This window comes from Pyrgilauda ruficollis, unplaced genomic scaffold (assembly GCF_017590135.1).
Source record: "Pyrgilauda ruficollis isolate IOZ18807 unplaced genomic scaffold, ASM1759013v1 scaffold1, whole genome shotgun sequence".
NCBI classification, from domain to species: Eukaryota; Metazoa; Chordata; class Aves; order Passeriformes; family Passeridae; genus Pyrgilauda; species Pyrgilauda ruficollis.
Genome location: NW_024508100.1, coordinates 6489007 through 6507542, shown reverse-complemented (window position 1 = coordinate 6507542; position 18536 = coordinate 6489007). Strand labels below are relative to the sequence as shown.

The 18536-nt window shown below is 38.5% G+C and overlaps 1 protein-coding gene across 1 annotated transcript in view; it reads left to right on the top strand.

Annotated features, from left to right (window-relative positions):
- SORCS2 (sortilin related VPS10 domain containing receptor 2) overlaps positions 1 to 18536 on the top strand; it is a 353545-nt gene that overhangs the window by 114760 nt on the left and 220249 nt on the right. Inside the window, exon 2 of the mRNA XM_041459356.1 lies at positions 10672 to 10771. Coding sequence (XP_041315290.1) covers positions 10672 to 10771 — 100 coding nt within the window. The remainder of the gene's footprint in view (positions 1 to 10671; positions 10772 to 18536) is intronic.

Genomic DNA, 18536 nt, shown 5'->3' with positions numbered 1-18536 from the left:
GCTGAGTGGGAAGGATTCACCTCCCTCGGCCTGCTGGGAATGCTCTTCCTGATTCAGCTCAAGACACTGTCGGCTGCTTTTGCTGCAATGGCACTTTGTTGGCTTAGGTTTGATTTCACGTCCACCAGGACCTCTAGGGCTTTTCCTGCCAAGCTGCCTTCCAGCCTGTTGGCCTCCAGTACGTACTGGTGCATGGGGTTGTTTCTTCCCAGGTGTAGTACTTTCTACTTCACTTTGTTGAGCTTTATGAGATTCCCGTTTGCCTGTATCTCCACAAGATGTATTACTGATATATCAGCCACTCCTCACAGTTTTGTATCATCTATAAACTTGCTGCCATGGTCATGGATCTCTTTGCCATCTTCTTGGACACTGTGAAATTTGCTGGCCTCCATCTGCAGCTGTTCTCTTGGTGACCTTCAACCATCACAAGGTTCACGCAAGGAAGGAGCCCAACCCCTGCTGTCCCAGCCTCAGTGAGAAAACCCAGACATCCCAACAGCCTCAGAGCTACATCTGCTGCTGGCACCTCCATCTGAGCATGAGTAGTAGGTGATAGGGGAAGCAGGAGAACAGGTAATAACCTTCATTCTTACAAAAGAACTCCTTTTTAGTCACTGGGTCACTTTTTTCTCTTTCTAGTCTCCTTTAATGTCAGACAAGAATGTGATTGAAGTTTTCAGCTCCTTCAGTGCTTTGAGTTATTTTGAATGCTGAGAACTATTCTTATTCTGTGGGGGTTGTTTTAACTTGCATTTGAAATTACATGCCAGTAATTTACAGTGGACCAGGCTTCTGTTAGGAGCAGTTAGTCATCACCAAGTGAATGGATGTATTAGCGTGTCACCCTGGTATATATCAACCTCCTCTCCCATAAAGCACAGTGGCAGCTGTAAATGCACTCTTAGTGCAGCTTTCTTTTAAGAAAATAGATCCAGCAAGGCATGTATTCAGAAGATCCCTTCTACCAAGGATCATTGCCTTTCTGTTTTATTTTTGGAATGTTCGTTAACGTGGCATGGAAGCACCATAGATCCATGTGGAGGTGTTAATGGCCATAAAATTGGCTGCTTCCTGTACTTGTTGCTATGAAGTGTGATCCTGGTATGGAAACTCCTGTGTAAATGTGTGTATTTGTCTTAGGATTCTGTTTCCTAGCAAACCGTGACACAGTGCAAAATGTGCTGCATTTGCTGTGGCTGGCCCTCTTAACCTGTCAGCATAATTTATGGGAACACTTCCTGACACCTTCTGCTGCTAATGGTCTCTGAGAGTCCTGCAGAAAAGGCTAGTTCTGCCTCCTAATTTTAAGAGCCATGATGGTGGCACTGCTTGTCTCTTTTCTGGATCTATTTTGGATTTATGTCTGGCCAAGGGTTTGAAAGAGCTGCTATTAAAGCAGAAACATCTGCTGGAGCTTTATGTGCTGCTGGCTTGCCAAGTTCAACAGCAGGCCAAACTACAGCTGATGGGCTCAGCCCTCCACAGGTGTCACTGCAGTTATAGGAGAATGACTGTGAGGGAAATTGGTCTGCTGAAAGCTCTAAACAAAATAAATAAATAAAACCCCTTCAGCAACTGTAGAACGCTGTTAGGAGATTATGGTTGGGGTCATTAGCAAATAGCAGAAACAAACCTTGCTGAAGTTGTTGTGAGTACCTGAATTCCCCAGTGTCCCTGGTGGCTGCTGCACCCTGAGATGTGCCTCCTCTCACTCCTACCTGCTTCCCATCGTGTTCTGCATGCTGCCAGCTCAGGCAGCACAGACACAGTGGTTTTAAGCCAGGAAAACCTGATTTTGTTTAACCATCTGAATGTTTTCATGATTCAGACACATCATGGCAACCATTTGTGGGCAGACATGGGTGAGGCAGGTGATTGTTTTGACATGGGCTGTTATTGAAGGAGAGGGATTCAAAACAATGCTTTAAAATTCCTTGTAAAGGTTTTGTTCTGATGCAATTTTAATAACTTGAAATAATCACTCCTTTGACACTGGGAACATGGGAACTCACATCTTGGATGAACTTGAGCTGCATCTGATCACTGACCAGCCTCCATCCCAGATGTGTACTTGCAGTTTCAGAGAAGCATTCCAGAAAACTCACAACAGGCAACGATGGGTCTCTGATACATTTCCGCAGTCTATTTTTCTGTTTTTACTTGTTTAGGATTTTTATTTGTTTTAAAAATGTCCAGTTACTCCCTTAGTTTTGCCAGGCATTTGGTTTCAAGTGGAGAATACCACAGTCAAATTACTGACAAAACATTGCCTTCATTTACCTTTTTATAAAGTACTACACCTGGCCATATAGTTCATTTTCCCTCTCACCTCCCCCACAGCAATCATAAAATGGAGATGAGCACATCAGCAGCAAAAGTGAAAACTGCTACAGTTGGAGTTAAATAAGAGTTGTGCTTACTGAAGAGTGAGTAGAAGACTTATAGTTGGCAGAGCCCATTGCTAGAGGAATAGATAATTGCATGTGAATGTGCATATGCAATTTATTAAATTATTATCAGTTTTTTCTTAATTTAATAAATGTTCCTATTTCAACCAGTTCTATCCAGTGATTACAAGAAAATTTGCTGTTCTGGTCAGAAAGCACAAGGCCAAATTCTCTCATATATCCCAGCATGTTTCTTGCCTTCCAAGAAGCTGCCTGACTGAGAATAAAGTTGTTTCAGAAATATTTCAGCTGTGTTTAGTGGTTTAAATAAAAAGCCTGGACTATGGGAAATGCCTAGCATTTTTCCATGGTGGAAAATTTTAATGTTCCTTGCAAACCTCAAGAAAATATTCTTGAACCATCTCCTTTCCCCAAAGAACACAAGTATGTGAGATAAGAAATAATTCCTTTGTAATTACTCATTTCCCTTCACAACACTCATAAAAGAGAAATCATACTGGAAGTGATATATGTATGTTTCCACTTCTGGCAATATAGTTAGTAAGCATAATTTTGGAAAATTGCATTTTAGCAACAAAGACTTCTTTATCCTGAACTAAAAAAGCCCAAACAAAAAATACCCCACCAAAACTAAACCCAACCTATTTTTTTCCCAAAGATGCTTGTCTAAATAGGTGAAAGGAAGCTAGTACTACGTAGGAAGTATTAATTTGTTTTGTAGGTAATAATTGAATAGTTAATTGAATTGTTAATTAAATAGTTAAGTCTCTCAATAGGAAACCTCTCAAATGCTCCATAATACACTCCATTCCTTGCTAATGCAGCACTGGACTTGCAGCTGCTGAAACTGAATCTACACAGGGCTGTTTCTTATGAGAAATGCCTGCATACTAAATGTTAGTTACACAATATGTTGAATTCAGTGAAGAAAGTGTGGTAAGAAATGGATCTTTCCCTATTTCCCACAATTTCATTTTTGTTTTTTATTGCCTCCATGCCCTGGAACTGTTTGTGGGAAGGAACTGTAAACAGCATTACTGAAATAATCCTAAAGCAAGACTTCAAAACCTTTAATTTGACTGTGAATTGTTTCAATAAGTTAGTTTTTAACAGGAACAAATGACTGGGATTGAATGATTATGGGGGAATTTTTAATTTGCCCCAAAGCAAATTAAAAATTCCCTGTGTCCCTCGAGGGCAGCGTGATCCAGAGCATGCCCCAGCTCTTCCATGCCTACAAAGCTAAGGAAGAAATAACTCAGAGCTTTTACTTTTTGCAAAAGTAAGACATAACCCTGTCTTGCTGGCGGTGTCTTGTCTGCTCTGTCACTGTGACACTGCTTGTTTCATGCTTGAGTGGATGCATCACAAGTATCTGTGTACTGCAGGCGTGGCTACAGGCTGTACCTTCCAAGACGTACTGTCAACAAGTGCTGTGTGTTGGTGATGGAATTAATGCACCAAGGCAGTAGTTTCAGAATAGGTGTCTAACCTAAACTAACACTTTCTAAGAGGACAGGCGATGGCTGCAGCTAATAGAAGCTAATGTGATGTTTTGTCAGCCTGAAGAATATAAAAGCTAATTGTTGCAGCTGTGCAGCCAAGTAATGAGGAGCTTGAAAATGTAACTGATAAGCAGAGTGATCATAGGCTAATGAGCAGGATGTTTGTGGTATATTGAAGGACTAATGAAGGGCTGCAAAAGATAACTGCAATGGTATACAGTGAGATATGCAGAGTAGGAATGTTTAAATACAGCACAGAAAGATATGTAGTAGATATTAAAGACACAGTGCTGCTAACTATTGGAGTTTGAGCCTGTGTGTGCACATTGTGCAGATGAAGCGATTAACCAAAACCAGTACCTGATAAATGCATGACAGAAGATACTAGTAAGGGAAAAAATGATACAGTACATAAGTACATATTGTATAATTCACATATCTCCATCAAGTAACACCCTATCTGTACAATGAGCTCTGTTTATCACCATCCATGTTCTCTCGTAAGAAAACGCGAATGGTTGCTGTATTTGTACGAAGCAGCTCTGAGACAGGGCAGTTCCTGAAAAACATGGACTCAAAACACTTTCTTCAAAGGTAATTGCAACATCAGGGTAGAAGACTGTAGCCTGGCATGCCAGTCTGGGGCCCAGTGAGGCTCAGTACCGTGTGGTGTCAGAGGATCCAGCTGTGTGCCTTGCAAATTAAGGTCATGTCTTATTCCTTGCTCTGACATTAGCAGCCAGAGTTCCTGAGGAGAGATCTGACTCCCTAAAGTCACATGCCATGGTAATCCTAGCTTTTATTGTCGGCTACAGAGGACTGCTTTTCCTTCCACTGTGGCCAGTTGAATTGGGTATGTTTAATGCTTTGAATAAAAGCCCAGTTCTAGAATATGCCATGTTTATGATCCTCCTTGAGTCTTCATTTGATGCAAATGCAGTCTTTTGGGTTTGTTTTTTTTTTCCCTGTGGAATTTTTTAGCTCAGCAATTTACAGTCATTAATACCTGTAATTATTGGAAGGAGTATCTAAAACTGTACAAATGCAAAGTTGCGCTGTGTCCTGTACACAGCAGGGCATTACAGAACAAGTCACTTCAACTAAAAAGGCAGCTCGGATTACCAACAGCTCTTAAAAAATCTATGTTATCAGATATGTGATCAATATATGATATCAATAATTGATAATTGAAAACAGGACATGTTAATATCTAGTGGTTTTGGGAAAAGTAGGTAAACCCTCTATTGCCTAAATGCGAAGTTGCTAAATATTTATATATTACCTCTAGCCTACACCACTGATTCTTTAGTGTAAAACTGGATTAAGGAAGAAGCATTTCTATATTTTTGGTTTTGGGAGGAAAAATGTGTCATTTCCAAAAGGCTCAATTTTCTGGAAAGTAGAGAGAGAGGTATTTTCAAAAAGTACTCCAGCAAAGCTGATAGCTGATCATTAATCTGTTAATTGGATTGCTGGGTGTTAATTGGCTTGCTAGGAGTCCTACTCTTCTACAGTCTTTGAAGAAACTTTCATCCACATGAATTCCTCAATATATGAGTTGGGTGTTGGAATTCAATGTTACAATGTGTTTGTTCTCTGAAGAAAGGCCTTGGGGGTTTTGAGGTTTTTTGTTTTGTTTGAAAGGATTTTATGAGGCTAACCAAAGCCTCTGCAATTTCCACATTGGACGTGTAAAAGTCTTTGAAGGCTTCTGTGCTGTTTAAGTGAAGATGATGAGTTAGTTTTCCACTTCTTTAATGATGTTCCTCTGGTTTCTTCCCTTTCAGTAGGCTTGTCCTGGTATTTGTTGCTGGAACCTCTGATGTATCTGTTTTAGATATTCCATCAGCCAGTTCTTCATTACTCTGCTGTAGTTATCTATTTTCCTTACACACATCTGAGGTATAGTTGACAGTGTTGTCTCTATTATTCAGGTGAGGGACCAGAGCACAAAGGAAACCCTACTGTTAGATGTAAGTATGTCACAGAGAAGGAACCTAAAATAATTTCTCCTGTGTTTTAAAAGTTCAGGCAGTAAATCTTGGACTGTTCTGCTGACTGAAAGGAGGGGAAGGTGGGAAGAAGACATTTGCAATAGAGTCTGGAGAAAATTAAGTGGGAAGCAGTCGAGTGAGTTTTATGTACAGATCCACTCTTCCTTGATTCTCTAATATGCATCTTAATTGAATCTTTTTTTCAACAATTTCCCAATTATGTAAACCAGTAGATCTTTTGTAGTCTTTTCTTTCAAATACTTTTTTTTTTAGTTTCACCAGTTAAGTGGTCCAAAATTCATTTGAAAACTTTCATTGTTGTCTTCCAGGATTTTAAGTTAATGGAGCTTGTACAATACAACTCATTTGACTAGAATGAATCTTGAGTTAGTCTTCAAGAAGAAAAAGTAGAGGAAATCTGATGAACATGTGTGTTAAGTGTTCCAACCATTCTCTTTCTAGTGTGTCTCTTCAATTCATTAAAAAAAAAAAAAAAAGGAAGGAAGCATTATTTTTTTGTAGTTGATGTGTTGAGTATTACATTTGATTTGGGAATGCAACTTTCATCTCTAAGAATCTTCATTACTGTCTTACTATATTGATTTTTAATTTTTCTTATATGTTTTAAATATCTTCTTGTAAATAAAACGTAGAAAAACAACTAACAATGAGCAATGTAGAATCATAGGTGTGAGTCACCAGGGGAGAGCTTTATAATGATAGTGATGTTCAGAAAAGCAAACATTTGGTTCACGTCTCTTTTTGTATCTGCTAAATTTCTTCTTCTTTCTCAAAATTTCTGTTGGAAGATACCCAGATCCAATGTTTAGGTACAGTTCCAAATTATGTTAGACATAGATTTATTTTACCTCAAATCTAAAAAAGTTACATTTTTGAGGATGAGACCTAAATTTGCACAGAGCTTAGGGGCTTTGGGAATTTTATTTCATCAGGGTACATTTCTTTACCGCTTGGACATTTTCCCAACTATTTTTTGAGCTCACAAAATTAAGCTAAAAATACCTAATTATGTCTGTACTGTAATATCATTTTATGATTTTGAAGACTCTTATCCGAACATGATGTTCTTACAGTGAGAACTGTTTCTTTCCATAAAAGGAAAAAAAAAATAAAAAGAAGACTAGCACATATTACAGCAGAAATATGTACTTGACTTCAAAAAAGCCACAAACTGTCTAGCTCAGGTTGTGTGATGTCTGCATCAGTATGTGAGTAATCATGTTGTTCCACCATCCAGTGGTTCTGTCACCTGAGTACTGGAAGATGTGTATCCTGTGGATCCTCCACTGAGTTTTGCTCAGTGAAGAAACATCCTTGTAATCTGTAGCCTGTAGTGCACAGATGGATACACAGCAGCGGGAAGCAGCCTGAGTATAGCTTGCTGTTTCCCCTGCAATGTGTTACATAAAGCAAAAGTTCTAATTAACTGTGTCCAGATCACTTAGAACTGCAGGTCAGACCATTCTTTACAAAAGCAGTCTGTACACGTCTTGCTCTGGTTTATGGAGTTCTGCTGTTGTGCTGCCACTTCAAATAAACCATGGTATAGAAGGAAGTTTTACTCTTCTCATCAGGTACATATGCATCCTCTTTCCATTATAACTTGAAGTATCTTTTCATAATTTTTAGGGAGGAAAGAGAATATGTTTATCCTGATAAAAACAGGTTACTCATGAGGGGTTTTTCCCTCTCCTTAACATTCTTGATGGAACATGAGTTAGGTTCCTAATAGAAAAAAAAAAAAAAATCTCCCAGAGACTGGAAAACCATAAAGGGCCCCTCCTCTCCTTAATTTTGTACAAGTAGAAATATATATTGAAATATATATTGAAATAGGCATGCACTGGGATTGTAGAATTAGTCCTCCCCAACTGTCTGTAGTGCAGTAGTGCAATTAAAGGATATTCTGTTCTAGCTGCATGCTTCAAAATGTTAGTTCTTTATATATGCAGTCAGGAACTTTGAAGTTATATCTTAAGTGAAAAATCAAGGTGATCTGCTTTCTCTGGATTATAGTAGATTTGGAAAACAAATTATTTTGCACAGTGCCTCCTTTGAATGATGTCCTTGTATGATGTCCTCTTGTGCATGTGTCTCAAAGAATAGCTGACATTCCTGGGCTCTTTCAAGTCTGGGCAATTGTAAAAAAGATTTGGCAGTCCATAAATCCACAGATTCATAGATCTTCTTCCAATCATGGTCTTTCTGTTTAGACATGGTATAGTTTTTGGCAGATACAGTTGCCTATTTCTCAGGCTGGAACTGGATTTTTTTTTTTTCCCTTCAGATTGCTAATTTTTACCTGAAAAAAAATTTTTTTGACTGTATAGTTTTATTACATTTGTCTGAAAATACTGTAGTTATCTTAGTGTTCTCATCTTGTTAAAATTTCTTTTTTTTTTTTTTTTTTTTTTTTTTTTTTTTTTGTCATTGCTCTCTATAAGTCATGAGAATTAGAAGGGAAAGTTTTGGACTAGAACTTTTTATCTTGGAACTTACTTATCTTTTTTTGGGCTTCCTGCCTGTACTCTTTTCACACATTGACAGAGTTGCCATGGTGTCCCTCGCATGGTGTCACTCTCCAGTGGTCCCATTGTATTAATCCTGGAACTGCCTCTTCAAAGTAAATTGAATCATCTTTAAGGTTCAGAGAATTATTTCAGGATGTTATTACTGTACTAGCCACCGACCTGATATTCTTCCCTCAAAGAGAATAGACTAGGTTATGTTTCCATTATACATTCTTGTTCTGCATGGTTTCAGTACATCTGTCTGAAGTTGATATTTTAAGTTTTTGCTTTAATTTCTTTCTGTTGAATACCACTGGCAAATTAGGTTTAGTACTGTCCATCCTCTTCCCCTTAGAATTTTGATTAGTTCTGTGCTGAGCACCCAGTTGTACACTGCAGTTGTATGTGTTTGATATCTACATACTTATTTGTCAAAATCGAATTGCTGTGACTCAGTTAATTCTCTATTGCATTGCTGTATAGCTGCAGAGAAAGCAACATTGTGGGGGAAAAATCCCAGACCAAATCTATTCAGATAACACTATAAAATGGTTAAACTCTCAGCTTTAGACTGGAGGATGGCCTGAGTGTCATAGTGTTATGACCAGTTGGGTTTTTTTAACTGGTGGAGAAGGGAAAAAAAGTAAGGTAAACATGAACCTTTCTTGGTATTCCTTAGGACCTGTTCCAGGCATATCACAGTCTGCCCACTATGCTTGGTGATGCCAAAGGCATAGAAAGCTGCTCCATGGCAGCAGCTGAAAGTTCCTGTATCTTGTGGAAAGCTGGATTGGTGAAAGCACAGAAGGTGCTTCATACAACTTGCACTCCAACTTCAGTGACATTCTGGGGGGCACTGGGACGTAGGTGGGATGCTCCTGGTGGCCTTCTGTGGGCACCAACCCTTCAGGGAATCACCTGCCTCACGTGGTTTGGAGGAGACCTCAGGCAGTGGGCTGCTTCTCAATGTGTACACTCTCGGCCAGGGATTTGGTTCTTCACTGTTCTCTCTTGTTGTACTCAGTCATGCTCCCACAAACTTCAGCAGGGACTGCCCTGGGTGAGGAGCATGAGGCAGCAGAACCTGCTGGGGAACAATGAACATGGTAGAAAGGGACTGTAGGGCAGAAATCACTGCACAGGCAGTGCAGTGTCACACTGGGAGGGACAGTCTTGTCTTGGTTCTCTTGGACATGAGAGCTTTTGAATGCTCCCAGTTGTTAGGGCAGGGTACCTTCAGAGCTCTTTGTTATTCCAGGGAAAGAAAAGGGTGTATAGAGTGGAAGTCATCACACCAACTCTCTGTCCTAGGGAGTTCTTGGTGAAGAAGGGACAAGTGCCTTAGATCTGTGTCTGAGTCCCTTTCCAAATGCAAAATGAATAACTGTAAATATGGAAAGGGCATATGGTACAACTTGATCCTAAACAGAACAAGCAAGGTTTCACCCAAAGTGATTTAAATTTGGGTGTGCCTTACTTTGAATTTCTCTAACTTTTCTTCATATTAACATTTTACTTGTCCGTTCTTTTTATAATTGACATTGGCAATACAACTGCAGAGCACGGATGCTGTTTTTCACTGATGGCTTTTCAGAAATATGGAACAAATTCTGCAGAGTGCCCACATTTGAAATACTCATGGAGACATCTGTGAGACATCCTGATGGGCAAATACAGACTTTCCTTCTTTTAATTTCTTTCTTAAAATTCAGTGATCCTCTGAAAAAGAGCTGGATGAGTGGATGAGATACCTTTATCCCATACCAAATCTGATAGAGGTCTAATGAGAATCTTCCAGATCTTGGGCCAAATTCTTCTCTTATGCAACAGCAAGCTGTGAAATCAACTCTTCTTCTTCCGCATAGCTGAGGAGATGCTGTTAGTACTTGCCAATGAGCCTGTGCTCTTCATAGCTCTTTTTTTCCGCCTGGTGGGTGGTGATGAAAAGGTGTACATGTCAGGCTTCTGTCACTGCACAATAAAAAATAAACGAGCACTGCAGAGAACTTCAAAGTACAGACAGAACTAGCCAGTTATTTCAAACCTAGAATTTAGTTTTCTTCATAGTAGTGGATTTCTTTTCGTATTTAATGAACACTGAAAAGAACAAAAGGATGGCAGAGAAGAGTTGAAAAATGGACAGTTGGTGCACAGAGAGGGATTTTCTTTGCAGAGTTTCAATGCTGAAGCCTTTAGAAAAGAACACTTACAGATGTTTGATTTCTTTCAGGTCTTCAGATTTTGGGACATTATACACAAAGTTGAACCTACAGCCCGGGATTGCCACTGTTATTGACAATTTCTACATTTGTTCCACCAACAAAAAGAAGGTATGTGGCAAAAAACCGTTTTTGTAGTGCAGGTGAGATTCTGCGACTATGTAAAGAGTGTTTTACAGGTTTTCACAACAATATAGGAAACTGATTGAAGATCAGCTTTGGTGCATTTCTGACATACAGAAGTGGGATGTTTGTTTTTCCTGAATAGTACAGACAGAAAAAAATTACCTTGATGGATATGGAAACCTTATGAGATCATTGACTCATATGACTCCTGGAAATCAAGCTTTCATAGTGTTTTCCATGCAAATGAAAGAAGAAATTCTGCAGGTTTTCACACATCCCAGTGGATTCTGGGACTTACATTCAAATTCTTCGTCCTTAATGCATGAGGTTCTTTGCATGTTCCTTAATATAAAGTATAGGGATTAGGCAGGCTGTCATTGATAATTATGTTTATCCCATGTAGAATCTTAATTAAATAAATTTTAAAAGCCCCCCTTCTTGAAGATTTCCTAGAAATGTTCCTGCATCATTACTAAGAAAAAAACCACTTTTCCTGGAACCTGGAAAGGTTAAATGGACTTTATAAGTGAAACGGAAATTGACCCACTGAGAGTATTTACAATGGATGTTATATTAGAAGCAACAGGAACAATGATTATGAGAAAAAATCATGGTAACAGCCCTTCTATGTCTTCGAAGTGCCTGTGATTTAAAACGGCAAGAATTGTGAAGTACAATGTGAAACATAAGCACAGTGGGTCTTTCATGAAATAACAGTTTTCTTTTGATAAGGGCCTTTTAAACCCAGTGTAACACAGAAACATTGATTTCAGGTAGAGGCCTCTGATTGGAAGAACAATGTTTGTTGTGTTTGTCTGTCTGTTTTGCTTAATCAAAAATCAGTGGAACTCTGTAAGGCTGCCTCGATGATTAAGTACATATTGTATTTCCCTTGAAATTGTCACTGGAATTTTGTGCCCAAGCTGTGCTATTTCTGAGATTGGTAATGTATTTTTAATCTGCTGCAAAGCCAGAAAGTATTATTTTGTTTCTTGAGGTGGAACCGCCAACAAGCACAAAGTTTCTCCAGATTGTTTATCTCAGATATACAATCTACTGGTGGTTTCAAGTACAAAAGAATAAAAACCAAAAAATCTTTACCCATCTCAGTTTCTGGAATAAAAGCTAGAAGGATGAGATGGATGAGAACACCATGGAGGAACTTTCCCAGCTCACTCAGCTACAATATCAAAGCCTGCTCAAGCACAAGGGTTCAGTGACAATATTATTGTGCCAGTTATGTGAAAAAATAAACAGCAGTAAGATCACTGCTTTATTCCAAGCCTGAAAGACACACCAGTGTTCACAAGAACCCTCATGTTAATCCTGTCTAAGAAAAACCTATATTCTCCTGAATTTCACAAGTTGAATTTCTTAGAGATACAAACCCCACTTAGTAAACTAATATGATATTGAAAACCAGCTGATTCAGAAAGTCCCTTTGAGTCAGTAGAAATATGCTATTTTTATGTGAATATTTGCTTCTATGAAGGTGTTGTTTACTAGTATACAAACAACAAAGACAGCAGAGCAGAAAGGATTTTTAGGGGCTTTAAATGATGCCAGAGGGAGATATATTAATGCATGGAAATATACATACATGCATATGTGGTACAAAAATTATGAAAGCAGTAGGGTTGCATGTTTTAGCCAATGGCTTCAGACTGTTCTTGGAGGTTTCACAGTCACCTGTGGAAGGTAAGAGGGAGTCTTCATGTTGTAAGTCTGTTGTAATGAGAAATTTTAGGTGCTGGACCTTTGATTAGGGCATTAAGAGCAAGACTAAGTTGATCTCACACAAGTTATTTGGGATGATGGAGGAACATATCTCCCTGTCTACCTATTTCTGCACAGTTGCACTGGGATGGAATAGAATATTTAGAACTCTGACTCGCTTTTCTGAGCTGAGCAGACACCTCAGGGTTTTACTTGTTCTTGATGTTACTTCAGATCATTATGGTGTGGGTTTTCTTCAACTAGTTCACATCTTTTAAAATGTGTTGAAAATGGAAACTGGATTGCTGACTGCATATACTGGAACTGAGCATGCACTTTAAATTTAAAGCATAAGTAGTCCCATGCTACCACTTAGCATTTAGTGACTGGGAAAATACATGAAAGCAAAGATAAAATACATTTATGGGGATTTTTAATACTTCACATAGTAAAACGTGTTCTATGATTTCATTTCATTTAGCCATTGTTGTCCTCATCTGTGGAAGAACAGATTCTGCACATTTAAAGCTCATCATTCCTACCTCAGTGTCATCAGAGCATTAACCACACCTGATTTAAGTTCTTTAGAATTAGATATCTATTCAACCTCTCTCCCTCTACAATCAAAAAAAAAAACAAAAAAACAAAAAACAACCAAAAAACAAAAAACCAAAAAAACCCAAACCAAACAAAAAACCCCCAAAAAAACAACCAAACAAAGGAGAAATATGGGTATCTCCAGGCAGTTCATACTGTTAAAATCATAGTTCTTTGTGAGAATTCTATGACAATAAGGTTGAATTATCTCGTGGAAGTCTCTGTAACTGACTTTGTGACTGTTGTGGGTTTGAACAGAATCAAACTGTGGCTTCCTACAAAGACATACAAAGCTATGGGTCATGGGTTAACCCCAGCTGGCACCACACTGCTGTTGGCTCACTTAATCTGCCAGTTCCCTCAGGGCCTGTGGATTCCTCTCATCAAGTCCCATGGACTTGTGCACCTTCAGGTTCCTTACAAGGTCTCAAACCTGTTCTCCTCCTATCATGGCAAGTTCTTCATTCTCCCAGTCCCAGCCTTTGCCATCTTTGATTTGGGCCGTGTGACTAAAGGTCTCATGAGCCAAGAAACAAACAGATTATTTGATTGTTTGTTTTGAAGTGCAATTAAATGAAATATCTGCTAGAAGGCTCCAGTCGAGTTCTTGGGCTGACATAATTTTTACAGTTCATAGCTTCCAGTCTACCAGCTCCTGAAGTGGCTTAGAATTTCACTCAACTTGCCTCTACTCTGTGAGCTGCAATCATACCAGACAGACCAGTGGACTTCTATGTGAGCTTTATATAGAAAATATGAAATTGTTCTGGGAATTTTCTGTGAATTACTCTACTTTTCATTTTCGTAAGAATGTATTGAAAATAATGCAGTTGATGAAGAAGTGCATTAGCAAAAAGTACAACAGCATCCTTTTCACATAGTACTATATGGAAAAAGGATTGTATAAAAACCCCCATAAGGTAAAATAAAGGAATGTTGTTGACTGAATAAGCTGGAGGAAGTATGGAAATCATCTATAAACCCCACTACATTCATTCAAAAAGTGACACATTCCATTTAGCTTTTAGCCTTCTATGAACAAGTTGTGGTGAGTACTGTTCATAGGCCAAAGTTAAGAATCGGGAAGGAGTTGTACCAAGGTCATGTCTACACAATCTTTTGACAGCTGAGGTAAATTCATTCACTCTGTGTCTTTTTCTGGCTGAAGGCAGCAGAACTCAAATGCAGAAATTGTGTTTCTTCAAATACCAGAGGACTCAAGCTATGAAACCCAGTTTTGATGGCAAATCTCTGAGGGTAGAGCTTTAGAGGGCTTTGTTTGTTGCTCTGAATGGACCTTTCTGATGAAATAATGGGATGGAGGTGTGAACTGTGGCTGTACTCTCTGTGAGGCAGAGTTGAATTGCAGTCAGCAGCTGCACAAGTAGAAAACATTTTGACCTACCTGCAAATGACCAAGTAGGATCATAGATCATCACCCTAAGTGCTAGTGAAACAGCAGAGAAATAGGCAAGGTCACACTCTAATGAAGAGTTTATGCTTCCTAAGGATGCATTAATATTTGGTTTGCATTCTGGCTGAATTTAGAGTAGTATAAACCAGCAGCTGAAGACACTGATAGTGTTTTGGAAAGCTGTGGACTAGAGAAAGGGAGTTCTGCTATGTAAGCTCTCTGATGCCAACTTCTCCATTTGAAGCACTTTTTCATTCATCTCTGTTATAAAATAACCTTTCCCTATGCAGTCTTGAAAGGTTGTGCAGTGATAAGGAATGTCCCTCCACTTTAAACTACAGAATTTATGTAATTATCTTGTTTTCAGTAATTAGCACATGCTGATAGCATCAAATGGTGCAGGAAATCCATCATGTACCATGTGCAGGAAATAATTTGCTTTGTGTTCTTTGTTTTCTAAACCAACATTTTAATTGTGACTTGAAAGTGTGATGTACGTGGTTTATAGAGTATGGGATTAAGGCTTCCATAGCGTCAATCTGGAATCAGGTGAACAAAGTAAATTCTTTCTACAGAATAAAAAAGTTAGCAGAATTTAGTTTCACTAAGCTAAATTATCAATAAAATATTTAAAAATTTTTGGGGCATATATGCTATTGGATGAAAAATTACATATTTGCTTTTATGTAGGCTTGCTGGGGATGAGTTGAATGAACACACGGATTTTTTTCTTCACATTCAGTGCATATTTTAATTTTAATTCATGCTAATGCAATTGGTGCATCCATCCTTCTGTTTATAAGCTTTTGGAAAACATGCAGCTAAGCAGTTTATATTCAGGCTTTTGATATTAAGAGAAAATAAGTATTGATTGTGATACACTAACTTATTAGTTAAATGAGTTGAACACTTACATTTCCCGGCTGTCACAATAACCAATAGCTGCATGTTTCTTCCAAACTGAAAGGCAAAGTGACAAGCATGTATTCTTGCTTGCCAAACAAGTATCTTATTACTTAAGATAGCAATAAGGATATAGGCTTTTTATACACTATTTTAACTGCTGATAATTTAAATAGTCTGAATTACTTTGCAGAAGAGTATTTGCCAGAACTATAAAAGCACTTCCCAAGATACAATTGTTTTGAGCAATGCTTGTAAGCACTTACAGGTAAATACAGTTCTACATAATTTTGACATTTGTCTTTCAGAGCAGAACAATTGGTTGTGGAATTTGTCAAAATGCAGTATGACTACATTCACTTGTAAGGAATAATTCTACTCAAGTATCAGTTTCCTTAGAGACCATGCCAGAACATCTGCAAATATAGAGAGCAGAATTCTCTTACACTTCTACTAGTAGTCAGGAAAGGGATATTCCTTTCAATAAGATGAGTAGTTACTTGAGGAACATTTCCCTGTGAAATTACAGAATATGAGTTTGTATGTTGAGATCTCTACCATGATGTGTTCTTGCCTTATAAGCAGTGTCACCATTCTTTTTATTCCAGGGATGCACCATCAGAGCACTAATGTGACCTGACTGCATCATTTTGCTTAAAGCTTAAGTCTATGACTGTTCAGTTTGTCTTCAGGTATTCTAGATACAACCAGAAATATGCCCAATAATTAACTTTTTTTTTTTTTTTTTTCCCCCACCCATACTTTGCTAGTTGGTAGATTGCTGTGAGAGGCAGTCCTGGGCAGAAATCCCATATTTTATTCACACACAATTGATGAGCAGTTGCTTTGTTGACAACCAGGAAGCTGCTAAATGCAAGTGGAACTCAATAGGTTAAAACAGTCAGAGCTTTCATTGAGCTGTTAGCTGAAGTCACAGTCCACAGCAGAGGTTCATTCAGCACTACCAAGCCCATGACATATATGGGGAGGATTTGATGGATGCTGTTTGATGGGGTGTGACTATGTATATGTGGAAAAAATAGGATAAAGCTTTGAGAAACAGAGTGGAACTGTTGAAAATTAAAGCTGTGGATGAAACAATGGCTTGGGATCTGGCTATTAAAGAAGTATTTGAGTTATTTACTGGCTAAATGGAGGGCAGGAGCCATAGCTTTCCAGCTGGACTGATTTCTGCTACGGTTGAGAAACCAGGGCTTTTTCACAATTTCTATGTAAACAGGGCTGCATAAAAAATGTGTAATTCCCATGTCATTGTCATATCCTAACTCCTTGTAACCCTTTCAATAAGTGGAAGGTAGGTGCAGTGTTACTGCTCTATTTGAGAATACCCTTTCTCCTAACCAGTCAATTATGAATGTGTTTTCCTACATGGTGTGACAGAGAGAGGTTTAGTTTAGTTTTGTTTCCATCAAAACTCTTTCTGTGCATTTCTCCATCCTGTTCTTGTATGTGCAGAGCTAGAAAGAATCCCCAGCTCTTGTTGATCATGGTTTGATCTTGTTGATCATCACAGGTTTGTCTTTGAATACCCTTTTGAATGCATGTCTACTAAAATATGGAACCATGCAAGCTGAAGGTGCCTCTGAAATTTTTGTGTCAATTCTACTCCCTTGGAACCAATAAATATTCTACAGTCCAGTACCTGAAGTACACTGTCTTTGAAGGCTGCAATTGATATTAAAAAAAAAGAAAGAAAACAACCCACAAAAATCAGCCAAGCCAACAAACCTGACTAACAATGCAAGTGAACAGCAGAATACCATGACCAGCATGTGGGTTTCCCACAGTATATAGGTATGTAGGATAATTGCTCATCAAGGTAGAAGGTGTGTAAGCTAAATGGCTGCATGCTTGAACATTCTGTGTTTTATTCTATTCTAGAATTCATTTGATGCTTAGAGATCTCAATTTAAGTTTTTGAGACTGACCTTCCACTGTGATTTTGTAGCCTAATGTGCAACTTTTGCATTCTTTTGTGCTCAGGCATACAATTATTCTGAGGAAAAATAGCCCTGTCTTTACGGTATGCTCATTATAGATGCTTTTGTTCTGTTTTTATGAATATCCTGTCTAAAAGTCATTAGTCATAAAAGCACACCAACGACTACCAAAAAGACGTAATGTTAAATTAAGTTTACTGTAGTGAAGCCAAAAATAAAATGACTAGTTGGTGGGAGTACAACATAAAAAAGATTTATGTGAAAATGGAAAAGACCTCCAAGCAACTGTTAAGAGACCATTGTGCATATGATTCTGCACTTGAGAGACATCTATTTCCCTCCCAGTAATTCTGGAAAGAGAAGGATTCCAAGCATCGTATTTTCAGCAAGGTTTTATTTGCTATTATGATGAGCAGGGGTCATTGCTTGGAGAAATAGGAACAGTCAATCAAGAGCATGCAGCAGAAAGCAGGTCTCAAGCTGCCCTCAGCACCTGGGGGAGGGTGAGCTGCCGAGGGGTGGCTGGTCAGAGGGAATGGGAATGCACAATATTCCATGCCAGGGGCGGTTTAAGATCTGGGATTTTGATTTGCTGTGTCTAAAAATAAGGGTAATTTTGCAAAATTTAGACCAGGTTGTTACTTGAAGCTCATTATTTTAAAATGTAGATTCTTAGGCCCTAATCTAAATTTTAGCCATATGCCAGAGAAAAATATAGATGGGGTAGGAGGTGTGGATTTGCTGTGCAGGACACCAGGCAAGTTGTGTGTTTCCCTTGTCCAGCCTGCCCATGTGCTCATTGACCTGAAAGTACTTTTGAAATCCTTCTCTGCTTGAGATAACAACTAAGGGAAAAAACAAACTCAAATAATCAACCACAACTATGTGCAGTAGATCTCTAGACCTCAGTGAGACCTGAATGAGGCTTTTCTCCATCATGGCAGAGAATTTAATGTGTCCTAGCAAAAGCTACAAAAGTCTTCTAATCAATAATTATGAGGATCAAGCACATATTTTTTTTTTAAGGCTATACCTTTCCAGGCAAATATCATCCTGGAGGATTTTCTGATGCAATATGGAACTTGCAGAATTAAATGTAACAAGGAGGCAAATCATAATATATGGAATAGTGTCCAAAGGAGAAGGTGTCCATATGAAG